The sequence below is a fragment of the Protobothrops mucrosquamatus genome, unplaced genomic scaffold (genome assembly GCF_001527695.2).
Source record: "Protobothrops mucrosquamatus isolate PMUCROS unplaced genomic scaffold, P.Mucros_1.0 scaffold559, whole genome shotgun sequence".
NCBI classification, from domain to species: Eukaryota; Metazoa; Chordata; class Lepidosauria; order Squamata; family Viperidae; genus Protobothrops; species Protobothrops mucrosquamatus.
This window is the reverse complement of record NW_015386862.1, coordinates 264,799-288,880: the sequence shown is the minus strand read 5'-3', so window position 1 is coordinate 288,880 and position 24,082 is coordinate 264,799. Positions and strand designations below refer to the sequence as shown.

General features: G+C 36.0%; 1 protein-coding gene across 2 annotated transcripts in view; it reads right to left on the bottom strand.

Moving 5' to 3' along the window:
- The window catches only part of INPP4B (inositol polyphosphate-4-phosphatase type II B), a 134,571-nt gene that overhangs the window by 29,544 nt on the left and 80,945 nt on the right, over nt 1-24,082 (bottom strand). For both annotated transcript variants that reach the window (XM_015817180.1, XM_029284388.1), the window contains exons 16-20: nt 17,753-17,925; nt 15,037-15,160; nt 12,404-12,521; nt 3,864-4,004; nt 452-549 (exon numbers count right to left, since the gene is read on the bottom strand). In XM_015817180.1, the coding sequence (XP_015672666.1) occupies nt 452-549; nt 3,864-4,004; nt 12,404-12,521; nt 15,037-15,160; nt 17,753-17,925 (654 nt within the window). The remainder of the gene's footprint in view (nt 1-451; nt 550-3,863; nt 4,005-12,403; nt 12,522-15,036; nt 15,161-17,752; nt 17,926-24,082) is intronic.

Genomic DNA, 24,082 nt, shown 5'->3' with positions numbered 1-24,082 from the left:
TACGGTTGTCACACGGGTGACCACGACGTTTTTTTAAACGGTACAGGAGAATTACGTGGAATTGAGAGTGTATAAAAAGGTACCCTAACAACTCGATGATACCTTCAATATATTGTACTACGAACACACTAATTATAAAATAAGAGGAACAATATAAAAAACGACCATTTTTAGTAAACAAATATGAAATAGAAAAGTATTTGAAATTAGAACCTATGAAAATATTATTTCAATATTATTCCATGTAAGCCTTCAGTCAGTTCCATCAATACTGATGGGAAATTCTATTTCAAGTGAAAGAGATTTGGGAGACAGAAAGGGAAGTGTTTGCAATAAAATAATAAAGAAACTCAAGTTTATAAAAAATGACTCTGTAGGAATGATGTTACCTTATGGTTTATGTGACAAATGTGACAAATTCAACATAATGAAGTTCTATTAAAATGCTTACAATCAGGAGGCATTTTTTCCATTAATAACTTATAATATTCTTTTAGCAATTCCAAATTTTCCTGGTTAAGGCTTTCTTGCAAGGAGGTATCTCCAAACCTAAAGAATCACAAAACATATATGGAAAAAATAAGAACAAAACTGAACATGTAAATATGATGCATTCAGAGAAACTGAATGATCTCTGATTTACTAATATGGGTTAATTATTTATAGCATTCTAAAGAAATGGTCTGGAGCAGAGGTCCCCAATCTTTTGGGCACCAGGGACCAGTTCCGTGGAGACAGGTTTTTCCGCGGACCAGAAGGTGTACGGTTTTGTGTGCTGCCTGCATCTCACGGATGGGGCTTTGCTTGTTTGTGCAGACCGGTTACTGGCATGCTATGGCCCGGTACTGGTCCATGGACCGAGGGTTGGGGATCCTGGTCTGGAGTATGTATGTACCACATACCTGCAATTCCTTAAACTAGTCATGATATAAAATTTAAAGATCTTGAGAAAATAAAAAGGTTCTATAACATGGGTTATGGAAATAATCTGACATCAGTAAGTATAATTTTGATTTTACTTTATCAGTTGAGATGGCATAGCTGCCCTTTATGGTATTTACTGAATAGTAGACTTGAAACTGGAGGTATCACAACAAAAACAAACAGTGCCTTTGGTTGAAAATTGGTTGAGAAGTGCTGAAAAGTCTTCACTAAAGCAAAGGTTATGTCTGTGGAAATATTGATGAAAATAAAGCTCCAATTTGCAGTACTTCTGCCAGTTTTATCCAATGGTAGGCTCCAGATTCTATTCTCTAGGCATTACAAATATTATCTATATTGTTTTATAGAGGTTTTTTTTGGTCAAGGTTCTATCAAATGAAGCCACACTTAAAAAGCCCTTCATCTCCTCTTGATTGCTGCTGACTTGAAGTACATGTGATGTCAGACTGTCTCAAACCAAGGGAGAATTAGTCTGACTATATCATTATTTTTTCCTGCCCAATAGCAATAACAAATATTCTATGAAGTGACTAAACAAGAGAATAAATCAGACAGTTATAGTTGTTAAGCATATTACTGAGTTTAATTTAAAATAATTTCATTATTTTATATGATGGCACATCTCATGCATTACAGATAGTTTATATAGAAATATATTCTCTTGAAGTATCTAGGATTTTTTTCAGTCAATAAGGATCTAATTGAAAATGAAGGCTTCCCTGATATTATTTATTTATAGCAAAATTCTGTCTATTCCTAGCCATTTTGAATTAAGAGTGAAAGTGAGGTGGGTCAGCATGCAGTTCTAGGTGCTATTCTAAGTAATTTTCTATGGAACCATCAAATGATGGAGAAATCATTCAATTTATATCAGCTGAAGCCCAGTGCTGACATGGATGAGGAAGATCTTGGCTTTAAATTCTTTGGCAGAGTAGAGTCAGAGGATTTGACCATATCCTATAAAAGCCATTTTATGCATATAAAAGTATTCTTTGTTTTGTTTTGTTTTATCCTAATGCCTTGCCTCAAAAATGCACTCTAACCCTAACTTTATTCAGCTTTATTCTGTACTGAAAATCTTAATTTCACTATTACTATGTAGGATTGACATTTATTTTCACATAGGATAATTTTTTTCTTAGCATATTACAACTATAACTAGGTTATTCTATTATTTTCTATTATGCATCTTGATTCTCTAAAAGCATTTAAAATATTGAATTAAGCTGAACATGAACAAATACTAATTTCAGAAGTATTAAAAATTTTCATAATATGTGCACTTAATAAATGTCTAAATAGCTAAAAATCATTTTAATTGGATCAATCTAATCCAATATAGGTCTATTACAGTGCTGGCGAACCTATGGCACAGGTGCCAGAGGCGGCACTCAGAGCCCTGTCTGTGGGCACGCGTGCTGTCGCCCCATCCTAGGCCTTCAGCTGGGTTTTATAAAACCTTTTCGCTTTAGGCCTCCGCCGCTGTATGCAAAAAAAAAAAAAGGTTCAATCAATCAGTCAATTTCAACTTCTTGCGGGGAAAAAAAAAGATCTTGCAAAGTTGGAATTGATTGAACTTTTTAGTCCCACCCAGTCTGCCGTTACCACCGCAGCCACGCCCAGTCAATGGGCCACACCCACCCAATTGGCCACACCCACCCGGCACCCGAAGATGCATAAGTGGGTTTTGGGTTGCAGTTTGGGCACTCGGTCTCTAAAAGGTTCGCCATCACTGGTCTATTATATAGACATTATTAATGGTTATTTCTTCAAATGTTCACTATTGTCGATATAATAATAGAACATACATTATGTGCAACGTATGAATCATGCTTTTTGGCTCTGTCCTTCTCTGGAATAGCTTCTCATTGGAAATTTGGATGACAAAATCCCTGTGGATCTTTAAAAAATTGCTAAGCCTTGGCTTTGTTACCAAGTTTTGGGGGAAAGGCTGTTACAATTCTCCCTCTGAATAAATAAGTCTTGATTTTTTAAAAAAATTGTTTGATTTCTGGTGGAATTATGTGTATCTTAACAGTTTATAGTACTTTTGCTTTAAATTTTTGATTATAAAATATTTGTTTTAACCATAATCTTGGAATGGCAAGTTGTACCATACAGAAGAGGTTAAGTGGAATGGCCTACAAGCTCTCTATATTTAGCTGAAGATGTCAACATTTATTTGGAACTAAAAATTGGAAAATCTGTTCAGATACACTGTAGCTGACTAACCAGTTTCTGAGACACAAAGAGGAACTGTTAGGCCCAGACCTGCTGTTCAGAGAGAATATTAAGATGGTCCTTTTTTCTCTCTCAAATGACTTCGATTACTCCAGTCATAAACATGCATCAAAGTTCCTGACAACAAGGATGAACCTTTCATGGGATGGGATGTTCTGAAAAATGAAATAGTGCCTGTACAATTATCTAGCCAGTGGCTTCCTGGTAGAGATGAATAAATATTTAGTTTGCTTTATTCAAATTATATTTTTTCAATTGTGTATTTGTGTCACTATTTTAATGTGTTTATGAATAGAAAATCCCCGATTTGCACTCTTTGTAGCTATTTTCCAATCTTCATTTCCTAATATATACAATTTTATGTTTTTTAAATATGCATAATTTTTGAATATATATATATTCAAAATACACATGTATTTTCTGTGCATTTTTTGAGTTTCAAACTGTATACCGTAGTTCCTATAAAAAAGCAGCGTGTTCCAAGCTGCCTATAGATTCAGCTGTTAATCATGTACAATTTATACAGATATGAACAGAATGAATTTATCATTTCTCCTTACTTTGCTGCATCTTCTCTAGGTGTTATCATAACCAATTATTTAATCATCTCATGGGATGCTAACTCTATGGGTATTTTTTTCTATTCCTATATAAAACAACACATAACCCTGATGATTTACCTTTCTGCAAGGGTTTGTTGTTCATTGATTCCAACATTAAAGAGGACTGGGTAGACATAGAGCAGTTTCCCATCTTTAATCTCTTGAGGAAGCAATTCAAACATCTTTTCTGGAAGCTTTATTTCTATTACATAATGGTCCCTATGAAAACAAAAAGACAAAACTAAATTTGAGTTGTTTCACTTTTTTAAAATAACTATATTTTCAGTCTGGTTTACTCCTAGGCTGGTAGACAACAAAATCTATATTTAAAAATGGGATGTTTTCATAAATGAAGAATCTTTTTCAATTAAAAAAGCATATTTGTAAAATCTACCAGGACTCTCAACATCCCTCAGAAAGAAATACAGAAGAGTTGGAAGTTGCAATGTTGATTATACTGACATTTTTAATAATTTCAATAGAGAAATTTGCAATGGAGTATCTGTTATTTCTTATGTGGAAGCAAAAGACCCCTGAGAGTGAACATTTATAGTTAATGTCCATAATCTTAAAGGCTTAAAGGAGACAAATTAAAAACAGAACATACAAACATCCAATACAGAAGAACTAAAGCCTAGCACAGCTTATTCTTATCCAAATCATTTCATTTCTAGATGGACTCATCTAGTGCTCTGGCCCAATTCTCAAGCCAAAGCTAAGTTTTCAGGGATTTGCAAAATTCAAAAGGATCAGGGCTATTCTTAACTTGGAGAAAATGCTTTTCCATAGACCAGATATGTTTTTTCCACCTAATGACTTTTATTGTTTCATCAATATCTAAAATACAAAGAAAAATAAAAATAGGAAATTAAGGTAGGAAAAGGAGAGGGGGGAAAGAAGATATGAGATACAAGGGAAGAAAGAAAAAAAGTGTTGACATCTGACTCTTTTTAGTACAGTAGAAGATAACATTCCAGCATCAACTTTTTACTTTTACACATTAGTATATAACTAGTCATTTCTATAACAACAAATCTATATACTTGGCAAAACCAAGTCAAAGTTTCATTTTTTTTCTACTCTCAGTCCTGAGATGGCCTCTAGATAGAAAAGCAGCAAGACTCCCAACTGATCCCACAAACCAATCTCAGAAAAAGTCTCACTTCCAGAAGCTTAGAGAGAGTAGCCCCCAAAGGCTAATAGAGATTCCTGAACGACAACTGCCACTTCGCCTCAGTTGGTACCAGCTGGGCACATTTCTGGTTATGTCATATGTAACTGTATTGCTCATTTTACAAACCTTTTTAAATGCTAACTATTTCACATATTCTTTATTAAACTCAATCAGAATTAATCACAACCATATATTTCTATACATTTGATGTTGCAGTTCCTTCCATAAACAATAAATATTTTAATATTTGGAGCATAATTGCCTAAAACACTAATGATCCTTCTGAAATTGACCATTTACAATCTTTTTTTTTCTTTAGGACATCAGAGTTGAGAATGAGGTACCAGAAGCAGATGCAGCATTTGAAAGTGGAATAGATAAAAGAAAATAGTGACAAAAAAGCAAACTTGGCAATATATCAAGCGTTCACAAAAATTTGACCATTTTCTTACTGCTTTATTGAATAGGAATCTTTCCAAAGCTGGATAATTTTCTTGGCAACCCCTCACGAATAAAGATCCATAACTCTTAATGCTCTATATTTATTTATTGGTTAGATTTAACAATTAACTATTAATAAATATAGAAAATGCTTATTTGTTAGATTCTAAAGATAGACCCCAAAAGAAAATGTACCACTTTATATAGTAAAGTAATTGTTGTACAGGCATACCAACTTTTTTGTAGATTTCATATCAAAGTGTAATTATAGGGAAAATCCAAACTGTAAACATTTATGTTTTAGAGAATGTCACATCAAGGAGACAACAATAAAGCTATTAGAACTTTAGTGAAGGGTCTAGAATAATTATTTCCAGACTGTTAGTAGTTCCATATTGCAAAGAAAGTTTCCTGTTACATACAAGAAGCTTGGTTTCTCTAATGAATGAGGAGAGAGAAATGGGTAGTGCAATCTTATTGGCACTTCTGAATCTCTGGGCAGCTTTTGATACCATTTGACATGATAACTTCCAGGATCACTTAAGGGAGCTGTAGTTTGGAGTCACTGTTTTACTTATATTGCTTCACTCATTTTGTCATTAACACCCTTACGCCTCACTTTGTCATTAATAACCTTATGTTACTTAGCCACATTTCCCCTTTCTTGTGAGCTTGGACAATTCTAGAACCACTGAATGTCTTCAAATTATAAAGAGTGGATGTGGAGGAATAAGCTAACTATTAGTGTCAACAAAATAGAATTGTTTCAGTCCAAAAAATGAACTTCAGGGTTTGGAAGATTTGCAAGCTGCTTTAACAAACAGATTTGCAGTCTATGTGACTTTGTGGATTCAACATTGTACAGCGTAGTGTATAGCCCCAAAATATCTGTAACAAGATTGAGTGATTTTGGTAATAAATCAAGGACATCCCTACTTAGAGACAAAATACTTGGCTTGGTGACTTTATATGGTAATTGCATTATCATAAAATGCTCTGTGGATCAATCCTTGAAGATAGTCCAAACATTGTTCAGAATGAGGCAGTATTTTTTAACTGATAATGCTTTCAGAGATTCAACATAACCAGTATTGAAACAGCTTCACTAATTGCTGGTTGCTGGACCTAATTTAAGAAATTCACATATAAAACCTTTCCTTGCTTAGCTCCAAGCTATTTACAGGATCATCTACTCCTGCATATTCATTTTGTACTCTTAGATTGTAAATGAGATGCCTGCTGAATGTGTTTGCCATTACCAATTAACTTTGCTTTTTCCGTGATACATTCCATGTTGTTGAACTCAGTATAGATTATGCCTTGTTACATTTTAAAAGGGACTAAATCTATATTTATTAACTCAGCTTTTAACAATTTACTTTTTGAATATTAAGCACTGGCCGATTTATTTTTCAGTATTTAAGATTTCTTGTTTTTATTATTATTGGCTTATTATGTTTTTACTGCAAATCCATTAAAGCAGACATGTCAAACACAAGGCCCAGGGGCCGGATGCGGCCTGAGAAGTGGTTTCATGTGGCCTGCGAAGCTATCCTGGAAACAGTGAGGGAACGGCCCCCTCTGCCTTGGCCCTGGCCGGCTAGGAGCCAATGTACAATTTTGTGGTGGCCATCTATGCTGAAATGCATTCAGTCTTAGCTCCATAAGCCCCCCCCCGCATGGCCTGAGAGGAACAGTGAGGCTCCTCCAATGGACCACGCCTTGGCACTTGCCCTGGTCCCATCCCCTTCTGCCAGAGACCCTCAGATCTATCCCACTCCTGCCCAGACCCCCACAGGCACCTTGACACAAATGATGTAGAGCTGACCACGCCTACCCAGTAGGCCACACCCACTTCATCCACGCCCAACCAGTAGGCCGCACCCACCCTGGCCACACCCACCCGGCCCCCCGAGGGCAACTGCAATGCTGATGCGGCTCTCAATGAAATTGAGTTTGACACCCCTGCATTAAAGGAATGGGTAGCATATAAGAGTTTTAAATAAAAAGGAGTAAAGGTCACAAATGATTTTGAAAAGGGATAGCTGAGGGTTCATATTATATCATAGATCAAAATATTTTGTACCTATTGCCTCAATTAACAGCCCAGTACTATTAATCCCCTGATGGTTCCATAAATCCAGCCTGAAGGCTTCCTGCCAACAGAGCAATTAATGTTTTAGTATCCACATTTATAAAACAAATTGGTCTGAAATTCAGAACCCTTATCTGGCTTAGAAAAAATTATTAGATAAGCTCAGTAAATAAATAAGTTAAGTTAAAAATACCTCTAATAAAATATTAAAATAAAAATATTATATAGTGCTTCTACTAATCACTGGAGCTACCATCACATTGTTTACAGTACTGTTAGTCCTCGACCTACAACCACAATTGATCCCCAAATTTTGGTTGCTAAGCAAGATGAAATTGTTAAGTGAATTTTGCCCCATTTTACGATCTTTCTTGCCAGTCGTTAAGTGAATCACTTCAGTTATTAAATTAGTAACATGGCTGTTAAGTGAATCTGGCTTTCTCATTGACTTTGCTTGTCAGAAAGTTGCAAAAGCTGATCACATGACCCTGGGACATTACAACTGTCATAAATGCAAGCCAGTTGCCAAGCATCCAAATTTTGATCACATGATTATGGGGCACTGCAATGGTTGTAAGTGTGGCAAATGGTCATAAGTCATTATTTCAGTTCATTGTAACTTTGAATGATATTAAATGAATGACTATAATTCAAGGTCTGTATGTAGAATCAAATATAGTGAGATGAAAAACTAAATCCAATAAAAATTATGAGAAAAAAGGTTGCTCCCTCCTACAAACTTAGAAAAGGTAAAATGTAGGTGCCAAGGGAATAATTATTGTTAAAATGCTTGTTTTTAAAAAATCAAATATAGAAAAAAAATCTCTGTTGTACATCTGCAAAATACTATAATAAACACTTAGAAAGGTATCCAGCACTATAGAAAGCACAAGATTGCAATGTGTCTATACTCTATAAATAATTTAGAAAATCATTTTAGGGATGTATTAGCATATGTATGAGCTAGTGTCCATTTATAGAACACAGGAAAGAAATTATAAACAAATGTATAAACAAACATGTTTACTTCCTTGAGGGCACCTAGAGCCCAGTGCAGTAATATATTTTATATAACTTCAGAAACTGAAACGAGTTTCAAATTATTTTGAATACAGACAAAGAAGACAGTACAAAAAGGAAGTCAGTATTTCAAATTTCTCTCTATTTGCCAAGAAACCAGACCTTGAAAACACTCAGATTACTGATTTTAAAGTCTCACTTTCTCATAAGTGCACTTTGATTATTTTCAATTGAAAATCTAAGAAATCATCAGATTATAGGCTGCAGAACTAGGCAGTGATAATGGGATTTTTAAATACTATTTCCTATTAGTATTGATCAGATCATCTGGTAATATCTAGTATCAGATTTTTTTATGACCGAGATTAATTAATTTTTATTTTTTTGCAGAAATTCCAGGACACTCAGAATTTCCAAATTTGAATTATGAATACAATTGCACCACTTATTGTAGCCAGTAGAGGTTTTACAGTATAATCTTTCTGCCATCGCTTTATAGATGCACCAACACAGTTCATCTATTATCCACAGTATTTGTGTAAACAAAGAAACTTTAATTGTAAAAATTTGGCAATTTCAAGGTTATAAGAAGTTCGTAGTTATTATTGTTTTCATTATTATTATATTCAACTTCACCAAACATATTTTTCACATACAGTAAGAAACAGAAATTGAAAGCAAGGAAGGAAGGAAACATAAACTTAAAACCAAACAAAAAAAGCCAAAAATATTTCCATTTTGTCTCTTCCCTCCCTACATCTTTTCAGCATTAACTCATGTTTATTTCTCTGTCCCTTTCCATAAGAAGTATGTGGTAGCATCTACAGCAGAGGACCCCGACCTTTTGGGCCAGTTCTGTGGAGAAAGGTTTTTCCACAGACCGGTTTTGTGTACTGCCTGTATCCCATGGATGGGGCTTTGCTTGTTTGTGCGGACCAGTTGCTGGTATGCCACGGCCTGGTACCGGTCCACGGACCAGGGGTTGGGGACCCCCGATCTACAGTATTATAGTTATCTTGAAACATTTAAATTGTGCTAGATTTGGATCTGATGATCAGGAAATGAGCAGTGGTCTCTGGCTGATAGGGAAATTTTTTAAAAAATCTCCTGAGAAGATTTGACAAACTATTTCCACAATGCTACCTAAAAAACTTTATGGACATATTCTATAGACATCAAAAGTCACACTCAACTTGAACAAACTTTCTATCCAAACCTATTCAGCTCTAACTATACAGCATTCTGAATGTACACTGCTGCTAATGTTCTTGTAATTCTATTTCTTTTGTACTTCTAAATGCCCTGTACTGTGTATGTGTGGAAATGCATGTGTGCTGCAAAGCAGAATTGCTTCTTTTACATTTGGAAGACATTGTATAATGCTGAGTCAGTCTGCAAAATTGAGAGTAAGAATAGAAAGGAGATAGAAATGAAGGGTAATGGGAAGAATGGTAATGATGGGTGTGGAAGAAAGGGGATTTGGGAGGCAGTGAAGAAGAGTAACCTGCAGGGAATTCCTGGAAGCTTCTGACTTTTACTTTCCCCTTAGCTTTATAGACTCCATGATCCCATGAGCAGAGAAGAGCAAAAAGGGCATTATGATATAAAGACTGCTATACTGAATGAATGAATGAATGAATGAATGAATGAATGAATGAGTGAGTGAGTGAGTGAGTGAGTGAGTGAGTGAGTGAGTGAGTGAGTGAGTGAGTGAATGAAACTATCTTGCATAAATTGCAAAATGCACTGAGATCCAAAGTGGAGAGAGAGAAAGAGACAGAAGTATAGCATGTATTTGGGAGGGAAGAGAGTGGGAATTTCTTAACCTGGAGCTGTGTTTTTATTTTCCTTTCTACTTATGCACTGGAGGACTGCTGCTTTGATCAAGAGCCTAATTTAGGCTTTATTTTATAGCTTGGCATGCCATGGTTTCACCACAGTGTCCAGCTATGACCAGTGCCATTTTCTCAAGATGGAATGCTGGCTAGATATCTGCATTATGATTTTTAGGCCTAAGTCTTGTGCAAACAAAGCTTCAGCCCTGTGAGAACTCAGTTTAGTCTCTGTGGACAAGCCATCTATGAGAATAAGTTCTAGTAGTAATCTGTGATGTGAGGCATAAAGCTTCCACACACAAAGTCAGAGTCCTGCATGGGTTGTGCATGCAAAGCTGAATTGATGCCAGAACGTGTTCCTGCTGGGATTAAGTTCTAGCAGGACTCTAATTTATGTACAGGGAATAATAAATGGGAGAGGAAACTCACGTAATGCTAAACTGACACCTGCTAAACTGTTAGCTACTTCATTCACTGGAACAAAGGGAAATAGCTCATTAATTTTATTCATGGACGGAATCACAAAAAATCATATGTCATTTTATAAGGTTGTGGCACTGTAGAGTTTGGGAACTCTGCAATATTTAATTGCACTGATGAAATCCTTGCTAGCTACTCTTACAGGAGTTTGAATGGGATAGAATGGGATGCAAGACAGTTATGGCTTCCTCAGAAGCAGAACATTTAAAAAAAGTAATGAAACTCCACCAACAGAAGGTGCCTTGGCACAATTTTTGTGGCAATGCTATTTTTCCACACCATGGGGATATTTCCTTAGCAGAAACTTTCTGCACAACATTTTGTACCCTGAGTTGGTAATGATGATAAGCTTATTAAGAACTCTGCTTCCACTTGGCAAATGTGCCTAAAACACAGTCTTGCATAGTGTTTCTTCCTTTGCCACAGAGTCACTGACTCTGAAAATGCAGGAAATTTATTTCTGGCATGCTGTTGTATTTTAATTTAGACATTATAGCAACGATATCTCATAGGTTAGGCCCAACAGAAGATTAAGATTAGAAAAATACAGGTAGTCCTCGAGATGTGACTGTAATGGAGCTTGTCCATTACAGTTGCATGCTGTAATGGCCATTAAGTAACCTAACAACCTAACAACCCCCTCAGTTTGTTTGTGGATGCTCTGTTTTTTAAGGAGGATTCCTTTGTTGGTGGAGTTTAAGTACTACTTGCTAGGAGAATAGCACAAAGTTGCCATGAAGTTGGCAGCCTCTACAAGAAAACTAAGCTGGGCCTCACATTGCATCGACTGGACTCTCTGCAAAAAACAAAAAGGTGGGTTCTGCTTGGCTCTGGAGCTGGCTGAGGAGCAGGTTGTGTCCTGCAAGTCTCCGGGGTGGCCAGATGGGAAGTAGACCTCAGCCAACAGGCTTTATCTGTCCACCATGTGCCCAGTTGCTTCTGCTGACCAGCTTTAGGCTCCCTTGCCTGGTTGAATAGCCAGTTGGGAGCAGGCCGAGACTTGGGGGACCCTGAAGGACAGGGGACAGAGCACCGGGTGCCTTGGGGGGTGGGAGAAGGCTTAGGAGGTCCAGGAAGGTGAGCCTGGGCCTGTGCTAGGCGTCCAAGGACCTCCCTCACTCCTGAAGCACTCAGTGCTCCACTTAATGACCTGCATGTTTGTTTAACAATTGCATAGGGGAAAGCAGCGATGTGGGGTTAAGTGAGATGTTTACTTAACGGCCATTGCAACATGCGACTGTAATGGACAAGCTCCATTTACTTGTACTCTAATCTTAATCTTTTGTTGGGCCTACACCAGGTTTGGTCTTAGATAGCAAAGAAACATCTATATTCAAGCATCAAAAAACATGCTGCTGAGTTTTTGCATACAAAAATAAAGACACATATTCTTCCCTCTCCCATTTTTGACAATATAAAATTACACAATTAAAATAAAAGGAGTTTTTCTCCTTAATGAGACCTGCAATTTCCTTAAAAGGTGTTCATTCTGATTTCTGTCTCACATAACTTCCCTTTCAATTTTTTTTGCACATCAAATTAACATTTTTTTTAAAGAACAGAGAATATGTACCGTCTTCCAGTTATAACAGGCAATAGGTCATCTGATTTAGTTTCAGTTATTTTAAACACGACTTTTTGCAAGTCTGATATTCCCACAGCCATATCTTCTAGCATCCCAATTTCATCACCTATAATGAAAAAATAATTTTAAATAAAAAAGAAAACAAAATATACATGGCTAGCAATTCTATATATCTACTTTTACCATGTATTTACAAAAAGTGGTAAAGTTCTTCGCCTTAATTATTTGCTTATTATGGGTTTCTTTATTTGCACATTAACAACAGGTCTCTAGATATTTATTATGTTTTACAACTTCTATTTATATTTCTACTTCCCCACATGCTAGCAATATATTTGGGACATTTATTTACAAAAACAGATGCAAACCTAAATCTAGGTTGACATATTGCACCAAGCCATAAATAAGGTTTGTTTAATTTGGTGTGGTATGTTATGTGAACCCACTATGAGCACATTTTGTGAATAAATTCATCTTTTTCCTCATTATTGCATAAAAGCCACCATTCGGGGTTTTAGGATATTATTATATACAAGGTAAAAGTATATAGCTACAATTCTTTTACTGATGCTGGCTTTCATTTGCATCAAGTTCTTCCCAACAATCTAGGAGACTGTAACACATTGGCACAGTACATTTGCAGATCCAAGTAATGGGGTCTTTTGTAATTGACAGATGGAAATTTTGTTTATTCTGATTTGTTACAGTTAGCAAGATGTTTAGGCTGGATTTGGTATTTTTGTCCACCTATTGCATTCTTCCTAAGGACCTGGGATTGACAGATATTGTTTAAGGAAGTTAAAGGTATCGTCACAGAATGTAAGCTGATTTTTGCAATTGACTGATAGTGATTTTATCAATACCAAGTGGTACTCCAGATATTTCGGGATTGGGCCCAAGGAGCCCATTACTATTGGTAGTATATTTGCTTTCTTTTGCCACAGCCATGCTACTTCTATTTGCAAGTCTTTATATTTTGTGATTTTCTCCATTTCTTTCTCTTCTCTTCTGCTCTCTCCAGGTATTGCAATGTCCACTATCTAGACTTTTTTACCTTATTTATCAATCATTGTTAAGTGGTGCTGTGTGGCAGATGCTTGTCTATTTGAATTTTAATGTTCCAGAGCACAGCTCCTTCCTTTTCTATTACTTCATCTATTTTTTCATCGCACCAGTTCTTGCTTACAAGCAAATGGTATTTCTTGCAGATATTTCAATGCACCATTATTGCTACTTTGTCATTCCTTTGTTTGGAATCAGCCTATGGGCTCTTTTTTTCAGCAGCCAGTTTGGTCTCTTTGATATTCAATAAATCTTCATGGTGTACTAGCTTCAGTGCATCTTCACTCTTTGTTAGATATTTTTCCAATGTACTTTTTTTCTTCTTCAACTTTCTGGTTTAATTCCAACATTCCCCGTCCATCTATGTTCCTTGGTAAATAAGAGTCTCAACATTGCTGTATGGATGAAGGGCATGATTCGTTGTCATTATTTTTATGGTCTTTCTATCCATGGTTTCGAGATCAGCTTGATTATTCCATTATTCCAGTTATATATCTAATGATTGGAATTGCTCAGGTATTTTGATAGATTTCCACTACTGAGTTTGTACTTTAAGCTCTTCTTCCCTCTTTTGATGAGTTCCCTATCAACCTTCTTGACTTCAGTATGCTTGATGTCTAAAGCATACTTAAGTATTTCTAATTATCTTTTTCATTCAAACTCTTTATGTTATTTCCATAGAACAGCTTGATTCCTTCAATATTTTTCCCATTGATGATAAGAGTAGATCCGTGTAGAGTGCAATGCAGTAATGCAGTCTGGAGGTCACAAAGGCATTAGTGACCATAAGCAGTCTTCTCCTGATCCAGGAATAGGGACAAATAATGCACAACCTGAAGTTGTAGTTGGTCTTCTCAGTTATAGTTGCATCTGCTCTTTTAACAAGAGACATCAGTCCAGGAGAATCCCCAGATTGTGCACCAGTTCTCTCTGGGTGGTGCCATCCATTCTAAAACCAAAGAGGAAACTCTTTGGAAGTAGGAGTTCCCAAAACCCAGAACCACTCAAACTTGCTTGGGTTGAGTTGAAACCTGTTGTGCCCCACCAAACTCTCACAGTCTCCAGGCATTGAGACAAAACCTCCATGCATCACTTGGGTGGCTTGGGGTAAAGATATAAAGCTGAATATCATCAGCATACTGTTGATACCTCATCCTAAACCACTGGATGACCTTAGTGGTTTCATGTAGATGTAAAACACGAGGGGCCACTGGCTGGATCTTTTCTTTTCTATCAACAGCAACTGGAACCAGTTGTAGAGGAAAGAAGAAAACCAACACAACATCATATCACTGACCCCCATTCCCAGAGCCATCTCAGAAGAATACCAAGATTGTTGATATCAAAAGCCACTGAGAACTCAAGAAGGATGGATGTACTACCTCCAACTTGCCCCCAACATTCAAAAGTGCAATCAATGCAAAGAGCCATAACCAAGTCAATGGTCAGGTAAGAGAAATCTGAGTCCTAAGCAGAAATGTAATTTTAGAAAAAATCTCAGACTTGACCCTTCATAGATGTCATATGGATAAATGCAGTTATCTGAGGTGCATACTTACTATATGTACTGAGAAGTCCTTCATACTGAACAATTAGGCCCACTGTATGAAGTTGCTGGAGGAAGCCTTGATCACATAAACCAGAGTGTAACTTGATGATAAATCCACAGACCAATCCAGCAAGCTAGGTTAATGAAAATAACCACACAAATAAATATATTAATTGTTTCAGTCAAAAGTTATAATAATTATTATAATAATTATTATTATAACTATATAAGTCAAATCAGAACCACTGGCTCAGTGGCTCACTGCCATACAAATTAGTCTTGAAAGAATATGGCAAGAAAGAGGGTAAGTACTTGGATTTTTATTAATCATAAGCTGGTATCTTCCTGATGTTTACATTCAAAATCATGCCCAGAAATCACAAGCTCATGTCTACTCTTAACCACAGAAATTCACTGGGTAACTTTGGATTAATAATTTTCCACCAGAAGTAGCACAGGTTTGTTATTTGAGGGAGTGTTGATGATGAAGATGGCGGAGAAAAGAGTGCTATGTATGCCAATTGGAACTTTCGGAAAAGGGGCTACAAGTCTAAAAACAAATTTCTATCAGATCATATTAATATGGCTAATGAGGCTTATAATAGTTACAATCCAGAGCTTCAGAAGGGATATTAGATGCCAAATCTCATCTTAAAACGTGCATTTTAATTATTTCCTTATAAATATAGTTATTTTTATGCCACTTTGATTCAATGTATAACTTTTCATTCTTCAACTGATAATTGAAAACATGTACTTTTTCCAAATTAAAAAACAAAAGCTATAAAAGACACCCTATAGCAGACATAATTTAGTTTTATGTAAATTATGCATACAGATTGGACCTAGAAAACCAAAGCAACCCTATCAATCAGCCATGGATCCTATTTCATCATGCTGAGAGTAACATGGACCCATGGATCAAACAAAAAAGGAGCTGTTGCTCTAGTACTTATTTTCCTTTTCCTTCAGCTGATACTGGCTGATCTCAAAAACATTTATAATTTGGATGTCTTTAACTATGTTGGCCTCCTGAGATGCCTTGGAAAACTCCTAAGCACTGGGCCAAAGCACTGGATAAATTCTTTCTTTGAACTGAAATATATTTTGGTAGCCTTATTATTCTATATTTAAGTATGTTGTATGTTTTGTTATTGGCTGGTCTATTTTCAAGCATAAAATAAAGGAGGGATATAAATCAATCAGCCCAATAAGCAAACTTCCAGCAGTTGCTGTTTGTAAGTTCAGTGGCCATAATTAAAGTAATATTGGACCTGATTAGTACATATTCTTGCCAAAAATACTACATGGATTTCTCTATCACATCAACAGGAGCTTAGCTTTTGTCTACTCTTTTTGTTTCACTGCTATTCTGTTGTCAAGGACTTCAGATCTTTCAGTATCAATTTTAATACTTTCCATGGAAATTTTTTCTCATTTAAAAATAATACATTATAATACATTATATATAATTAATGAACAAAATAAATAAATAATTGCATTATAATAGTAATCAATCCTCAAAGTAAAGAAAAAGGAAAGTAAACAGGCATATTTTGCACTTCTTTCTTTCTACTAGGCTTATGTGTACCTCCAGTTGTTGCTGCCTTTAAACTATTATTGGCCAGGAACTAAGCTTCTCTTGCTGTGACAGTAAAAGATAATTCTTTGATTTTTAAACAAAGAACCACTTCTGCGAGATTGGCAGTTTTATAAAATCTGAAGTGTCAGGTTTCAATGATGCTGCTGAAAGCTGATCTCAGCTATTGTGAGATGAAAATAGGCTGAAAAGCTTCACGTTTAAATAGCATAAGCACTGCCATTTGGATTTGTGACTATATAGACAAAAAAACTATTTCTTGCTTAGACAGTGATAGTTGAATACAACTAATTATTATAAAATCATTTTAAATCCTTAATGTTATTTTATGATCATTTTTAATATGGACCATTCAATTATAATTGAATATAATTATTGAAGTGACTTACAATTTTTATAATTCCTTCAGGAGGGCTAGGTTGCAGATATTATAGACAAATTATTTCTATATGTGGCTACGTTTTCTAGCAGGGTTGAAGTGTTCAATCTTACTGGCACAATAATGTCCTCTGTAGTTTTCTCTAAGTAACTATTTACGTGATTTGTTTGTTCACCATTTATTTATTTGGCTTATAAATCATCATGAAAAAGAAATAAGGAAGCTTCTTGAAGTAAATAAACAAGCACTGTTCAATATTGCAGAACATAGCCAGAGAAAGCCATAAAAATGTGAGTATTGGATTCAGATGAATTGGCAAAAAAGAGCATTTTATAATAAATACCAATCTTGTGTCTGAATATCTGAAATATGTGGTAAGCATTCCATATGACTAACACTTTGCCAGTAGAATACTCTTCCAATGAGTATAACTCATAAGCAGGCACTCAGGGTTATATCTATCAATGGACAGTGAACTATCAATGGAGAGCAGAAGGAACATGTCATTGAAAAGACTGAACTTTTTGATGTGTTGTACTACAATTTTCAAATTTTCCAACAAACTTGCTGACTGAAGATAATGAGAGTTGTAGTTCAACACAATGATATGAAACCAGGTTGAAGAAGGATGCTCCAGAGTTACGAAGATATTCTTTGTTGTCCTTAAAGTTGGTTCAATGAAAGCTTACATGATTTACATCTATTATTTTTCAATAAAACAAAGGATTATCAAAAGAAAACACCTACTGCTTGACTGAAGACTATATCTCTTCTTAGTGTCAACATTAAACATTGTGGCAAACAACATGCAAGCTCCTGAAGCAGAACAAAAGACATTGATTGCTTTGCCCTTATCACCACTTCTCCAATACAGTCGTTCAGTGTAACTATTAGAGGATACAGTTGTTCATACCAGTCATCTGTAACAAATAAGGAATGACAGTGACCATCAAAGTAGAATTGAAATATATCAGAACATATGTAACTATCATAACTCATTCATGTACAGTACATGATTTAAGGTTATGTGCCTGATTATGTATGTAACTTATTATATAGTCTTTTGCTCTCATTATACCACTAAAGAAACAAGATAAACTGTAGTTTATTATAACCTAAATACATATTCAGAATTTAATTGAGGTCAATGACTTAAATTAACTTCTCTAAGAAACCCATGGGAAAAAACTCTAAGAAACCCATGGGAAAAAACTCAAAAATTAATTTTATGCCTATTTGATTGAGAAAAATATTTCCTGTTTGTCAAGTGTAAGTAGCACTAAATATTGGTATTCTTTAGTAATTTCATGTGGATATGCTGTACATGTGGCTATCTGAAACTATTTGCATAATTTGGAAATTTAACACTTCTGATATATTTATTTCAGAAAAAAACATGAACGGAATAGATTTCCTCAGTCTGGCAATAGCCTTAGAAATTGTTATAATATTCATTCCAACATTCATTAAAAAAATCACCAAAATTTGCTTTGTGACTATTTTATAAGAATGTGTACCATACTTAATAATATTTTCAGTTCCAAATATATCCCCATTTTTATCCTCAAAAGATGAAGAGGAAATAAAGAATGAAAACAGGAAATAAAGAGGAAAACAGAAAATGGTCATCTTTCTTTCTCAGTCCCTTTACTGGGTTGTAAGCACTGTTATTACAGATACTATATTTAACTTGTCATGGAACACTGCACCATTTGTGACGGCATTATCTAATGAGTTTAAAACAAGACCATAAAAATGTTCTGTATCTTCCTACTCTATATTGTCAGGTGAACCTCCCCCGGGTGAAAAGGATGAAAAGATTAAACAGAGTTGAAGCAAAAGAATTCACTCTCATTAAATATTAAAAGCCACTTTGTTACTCACTAGTGCTCCCTTAGTATTTGAAAAATGCATCAGTTTGAAAGGACTTGCTCTGTCTTAGTGATATCATCACATATCAAATCATATCTATATATCATTTTGTCATGCATTCCATCCTCTCTCTTAACTCCAGTAAATTGCAGTCCACGACTGATCTATTAAGTATTAAGTTCACTTCCATTTATTTTCATGTTTTCATGTTGTAGCCAGATCTGTTTGTCTGTATAGCTCCAAACTGTCACATCATTTCATGTGACGTCTGCCTATAAACAATCTTGTGAGTATTCAAAACAATGCTAGAATCTAGAAAACATAAATGATACAAAAACAGCCCAACAATTGCAAAACAAACAAACAAACAAACAAACAAAACCAATAGAAGAGAACTATTACTAACATGATAGAACTAGACAAGTATCTGTGATGGACATGATGGAGATTTGTTAAATACTATCCACTATTATATAGTAAATAGACATCTGACATGCAAAACTTTGAAAAATACTTGAATATTATAAAAGCTAAAGTTCAACAAAAATGTTTTTAATTAAACCATAACAGTAGATAAAAATAAAAAAGCAATTTAAGAACTGAAACTGCACAGAACTCCAGGACTTAATGGTACCTTTAAAATATACAGTACTTACTTATTTATTAAACTCTAGGTTGCATGATTCCATGATTGTGGGTGGCTTCATATTCACAATAGCTATAAAATTGGCAATAAAACCCAGAGTACCTGGAGGGAGCAGCAACCAAGAATCTTGTCCCAGATTAGAGACAAGAGCAGACAAAATGCCTACACAATCATATTAACCTATAAGTGACAGGAAAACCACCAGATATTTAACTATTGAGATATTTAAAGAGATATTTAAATAATTATTGCAATTATACACTAACTACTATGAACAGAAGATAAGCATGCCTTTTTCTTTTGGACATAAGATGTATTCCTGCAGCCTTGTGACAGCTTCTTAAAATAAAAGCTTGTTTAGTGTCCAAAGATGGATGCTATCCAAAAGTGTAACTATGTATCCATCAACTTCATGTCCCTGACAAAATGTTCCACAAGCATAAATTCTACACATTATAGATTACTACCTGAAAATAAAAAAAAATCCAGGTCAAAATAATCCATGTTAGATAACAGCAGTTGCTGTTTTCTCAGAGATTGTTATTTCATATCTCATAGGTGACTGCAGGTTACAGCTGAATGGCCATATTTTTATCAATGTAAATATTTGAATTACAATTTCAAAAATTTGACAATTTATTGGAATGTTCCAGCATTACAATGTTGTATTTTTCAATATATTTTTACACTTTAAGAGAATGTGATGAAAAACATTATATTCTGAATTTATAATGTAAAACACTTGTGAAAGAAGGCTAAAATCTAAAATGTACAATATAATCAATGAATTACTTCACAAATTAGAAAACATTACCTTAATTCTTAAGAACAGATGAAAAAACTGCAGTGAAACTACTGCAATGAAATTAGGGAATTGAGAATTCTTTTATGATAGAAATGTAGTTTTTAAAATGTTTACTGGCTGTATAAATTAATAGTAATTTCACTAGCAGTACTCCTTTGGCATCTTCATATTTGGTGTGATTTTCTATGGCACCACTTCTGGTGTGGTGTTGGTTCACAATAATGCTAGCCCGCACACCGCTAGACTCACACAAGAACTTTTGAAGCAGTTCCGTTGGGATGTTTTTGATCCCCCCCCCATAGCCCAGATTTGGTGCTGAGCGATTACTACTAAGGAATTTCAAACCTTGTAAGATGTTATGACAAGTGCCTCAATTTGAATGGTGGTTATGTCAAAAAGTAATGTAATGTTGCAGTTTTCTAATGTGTATAATAAAAGTTTTGTATCTGCAAGTGCCTGTCACTGATAACCAAATGGAGGTTTATTTCCGAATTGCCCTCACGCTATACTTGTTTCTAACTGTACCCATCAAACCTTTATTAAATCATTATTATGGCCTTTGGACAAGAAAGATATATGGTATATTTGGTTTTCCTAGGAAGTTAAAACACACAGACAAAAACAAGAACCTTGGGGTTATTGTGGTATTTCCACAATGTTAGAAAAAGAGAATTGACTGTCAACAAAAAAATTATAGTAGCCTCTTTGCCAAGGCATTATGAATATTTATATTTCAGGAATCCTAGCTGGTTTGAAGTAATAGTTATGAGAGTTAGCAATAAATATGCATGATGAACTCCAATTAGAACTACAGAATCATAAAGGAGGATACAGAGGTCCACCTGCTGAGGAATTTGCTGGTTTTCTGGAAGACAAAATTGCTCAGCTTCGTTCCCAGTTAGATGCCAGCGTGGTAGAGGGACCTGGGGCAGATCCTGCCCAGTTATCTGGGAATTGTTTGACTCTGCTGCTACTGAGGAAGTGTACAGGTTCTTAGGGAGTATGCATGCAAGCATCTGTGTTTTAGACCCATGCCCCTCCAGGTTTGTGAAAGCTTCCTGGGAAGTGACATGTGGGTGCTTCCCTGCAGTAGGGAGTAGTGCCCTAGCATTTTAAGGATGCTGTTGTCCTCCCTCTTCTTAAGAAGCCGCTGGATTCCACCCTGTCGGATAATTTCCAACTTGTCTCCAATCTTCCCTTTTGGGGGAAGGTTGTCGAGTAGGTGCTCCAGAGGTTTCTGGATGAAACGAATTGTCTAGAACCTTACCAGTCAGTATTCAGGACTGGATATGGGATGGAAATGGCATTGGTCGTGCTTTTTGATGATTTCTGGTGGGAGCAAGATGGAGTAGTGCATCCATCCTTACTCTACTTGACTTCTTGGTGGTCCAGAAGGATACCCTTGTCCATGGTATCCTTCTGGAACGGTTTTGAGAGTTGGGAGTGGGGGGGGGGACTCTGTGCTGTCCTGATTCACTTCCTTCCTCTATGGCCGACCTTAGTTGGTGTTGATAGGAGGTGAGAGATCCAGCCCTTGTCCACTGCTTTGTGGGGCAGTCTCTTGGTACTCTCTCTGCTTCTGTTTAATATCTATATGAAGCTGCTGGGTGAGATCATCCATCACCATGGACTGATATATCATCAATATGCTGATGATATTCAGCTATCTCAGCCCATCATGAGTTAAGTAATGCCGTGACCTCCTTCTCACTATGCCTGGAGGTTGTTAGGGGCCGGATGGGGAGCAACGGGCTGAAACTGAACCCTGGCAAGATTGAATGACTCTGATTCTGGACTTCTTTAGTCCATGGACAATTGCCACCTTTGGTTTTGAATGGGATGGCGCTGCCAATGTCTAATCTGGGGGTTCTCCTGGACTCATGACTCCTATTTGAGGAACAGGTGGCAGTCATGGTCAGGAGGGCCCTTCAGCAACTGCACCTTGTGTTCCAGTTACGTCCTTTCCTGGACCAACAATCCCTATTCATGGTCACTCACACTTTAGTCACCTCCTGCCTTGACTATTGCAATGCAATCTACATGGGGATGCCATTGAAAAGCATCAGAAGCTCCAGTTAGTTCAAAATGGAGCAGCCTGAAAGGTTTTGTGCAGACCTCGGCATGCACGTGTCACTTTTCCTGAGGGAGTTGCACTGGTTGCCAATTTGCTTCTGGGTGCAATTCAAGATGCTGGTTGTCACCTTCAAAGCCTGGCTTGGGACCGGGTTATCTGAGGGACTGTCTCTTGCCGGTCACATCCACCTGACCCACCAGAGCAGGGAGGCAAGGAATGTTGCCGGTTCCATCCCTAAGAAGGTACATCTGGCAGGACACAGAAGAAGGGCCTTCTCCATCCTTCTCCTTCCCTTTGGAATATCATCCCTTCAGAAATTAGATTGGCCCCCACTTTGACACTCTTTTGTAAGGCCCTGAAGACTTGAGATTGCCAGAGGCTTAAGGAACTCAGAGTGGGACAGAGCCCATCAAATGGCTCATTTGATTATGTGCTGTTGCTGGGAGCTGGTGGGTTTATTGTTCTTTCTTTATTTTTTATTTTATTTTACTTTCTATACTGTGTTTTTATTGCTTGTGAGCTGCCAATAGTCACTGTGAGCGAGTAGGTTGTCATATACATTTCCCAAATAAAACAAATAAACAAACAAACAAATAGATAAGTTATAAGGGATGTGGAGTTTTCTAATCCAACACCCTGCCTGGGGCAGGAATCCTGCTACTATCCCAGACAAAGGGTTGTTCAATTGTTGCATGAAAATGTTCAGTGATGTCCATGAACCAAGAAGCATGCACTAAAGTATAACTATCCAATATGCTGTATATTGACATATTACGCTGTATCTCAATAACATCTAAAATAAATTAGCATGTATGCAATATCATCAACTGATAACAAATCTCTTTGATAAAGGAAGTTGGTTTCATAAACATTTTATGAGACAGGGTAGAAATAAAGCCAAAAGTTAAGAAATAAAATTTCACTGTTAATTTAATAAATACAGTATCAATGGTTATTTGCAAATGACTTTTCAAAAAACAAAGCAAATTAGGAGATTGATTTGATTTAGTAGTCATGGAAAAAGTAAGCTGTTTGTTAAAGTTTTATGCCATTTATCCATTCTGTTTGTTCATGCCATAAACTGAGTGTGTGTGTGGATAACAAATATAATCAATCCTATCAATAAATTCCCTTTATACTGGAGATTTGTGAGTATGGTATATATGTGTATATGTGTGAACACATACACATGTATTTCTGTGCATAGTGCACAAGGACATTTTTTTAAAAAAAGAGGGATATAAAATCTATTAATTCCAACTTTCAAGTACAAGCACAAACATTGTATTATTGCTTTATAAAAAAACCTTCTTTTTTAAAAGAAATATTTTGTACCCAGTTTATTCTACAATGAAATCATAATGCTGATGACACCATAGATGGTTACTATGGAAACTGATCTGAAATCCAGCTTAAAGGATACTCATCAAATTATAAAAAAAATAAATGTGAATATATGTTTCTCATTTAAATTTGGCAATCTAGGGAAATTTTAATGCAAAAGAGCTATAAACCAAAGACAGAACTAAACACAATTGTTCCACAAACAAACATACCGTATTTATTGGCGTATAACACGCACAGGCGTATAACACGCACCTTCATTTTAAGGGAAATTTCAGGAAAAAAACTTAAAGGTGGGGCCGGGCGGCGGAGAGCTTGGCGGCAGCGGCAGCAGGA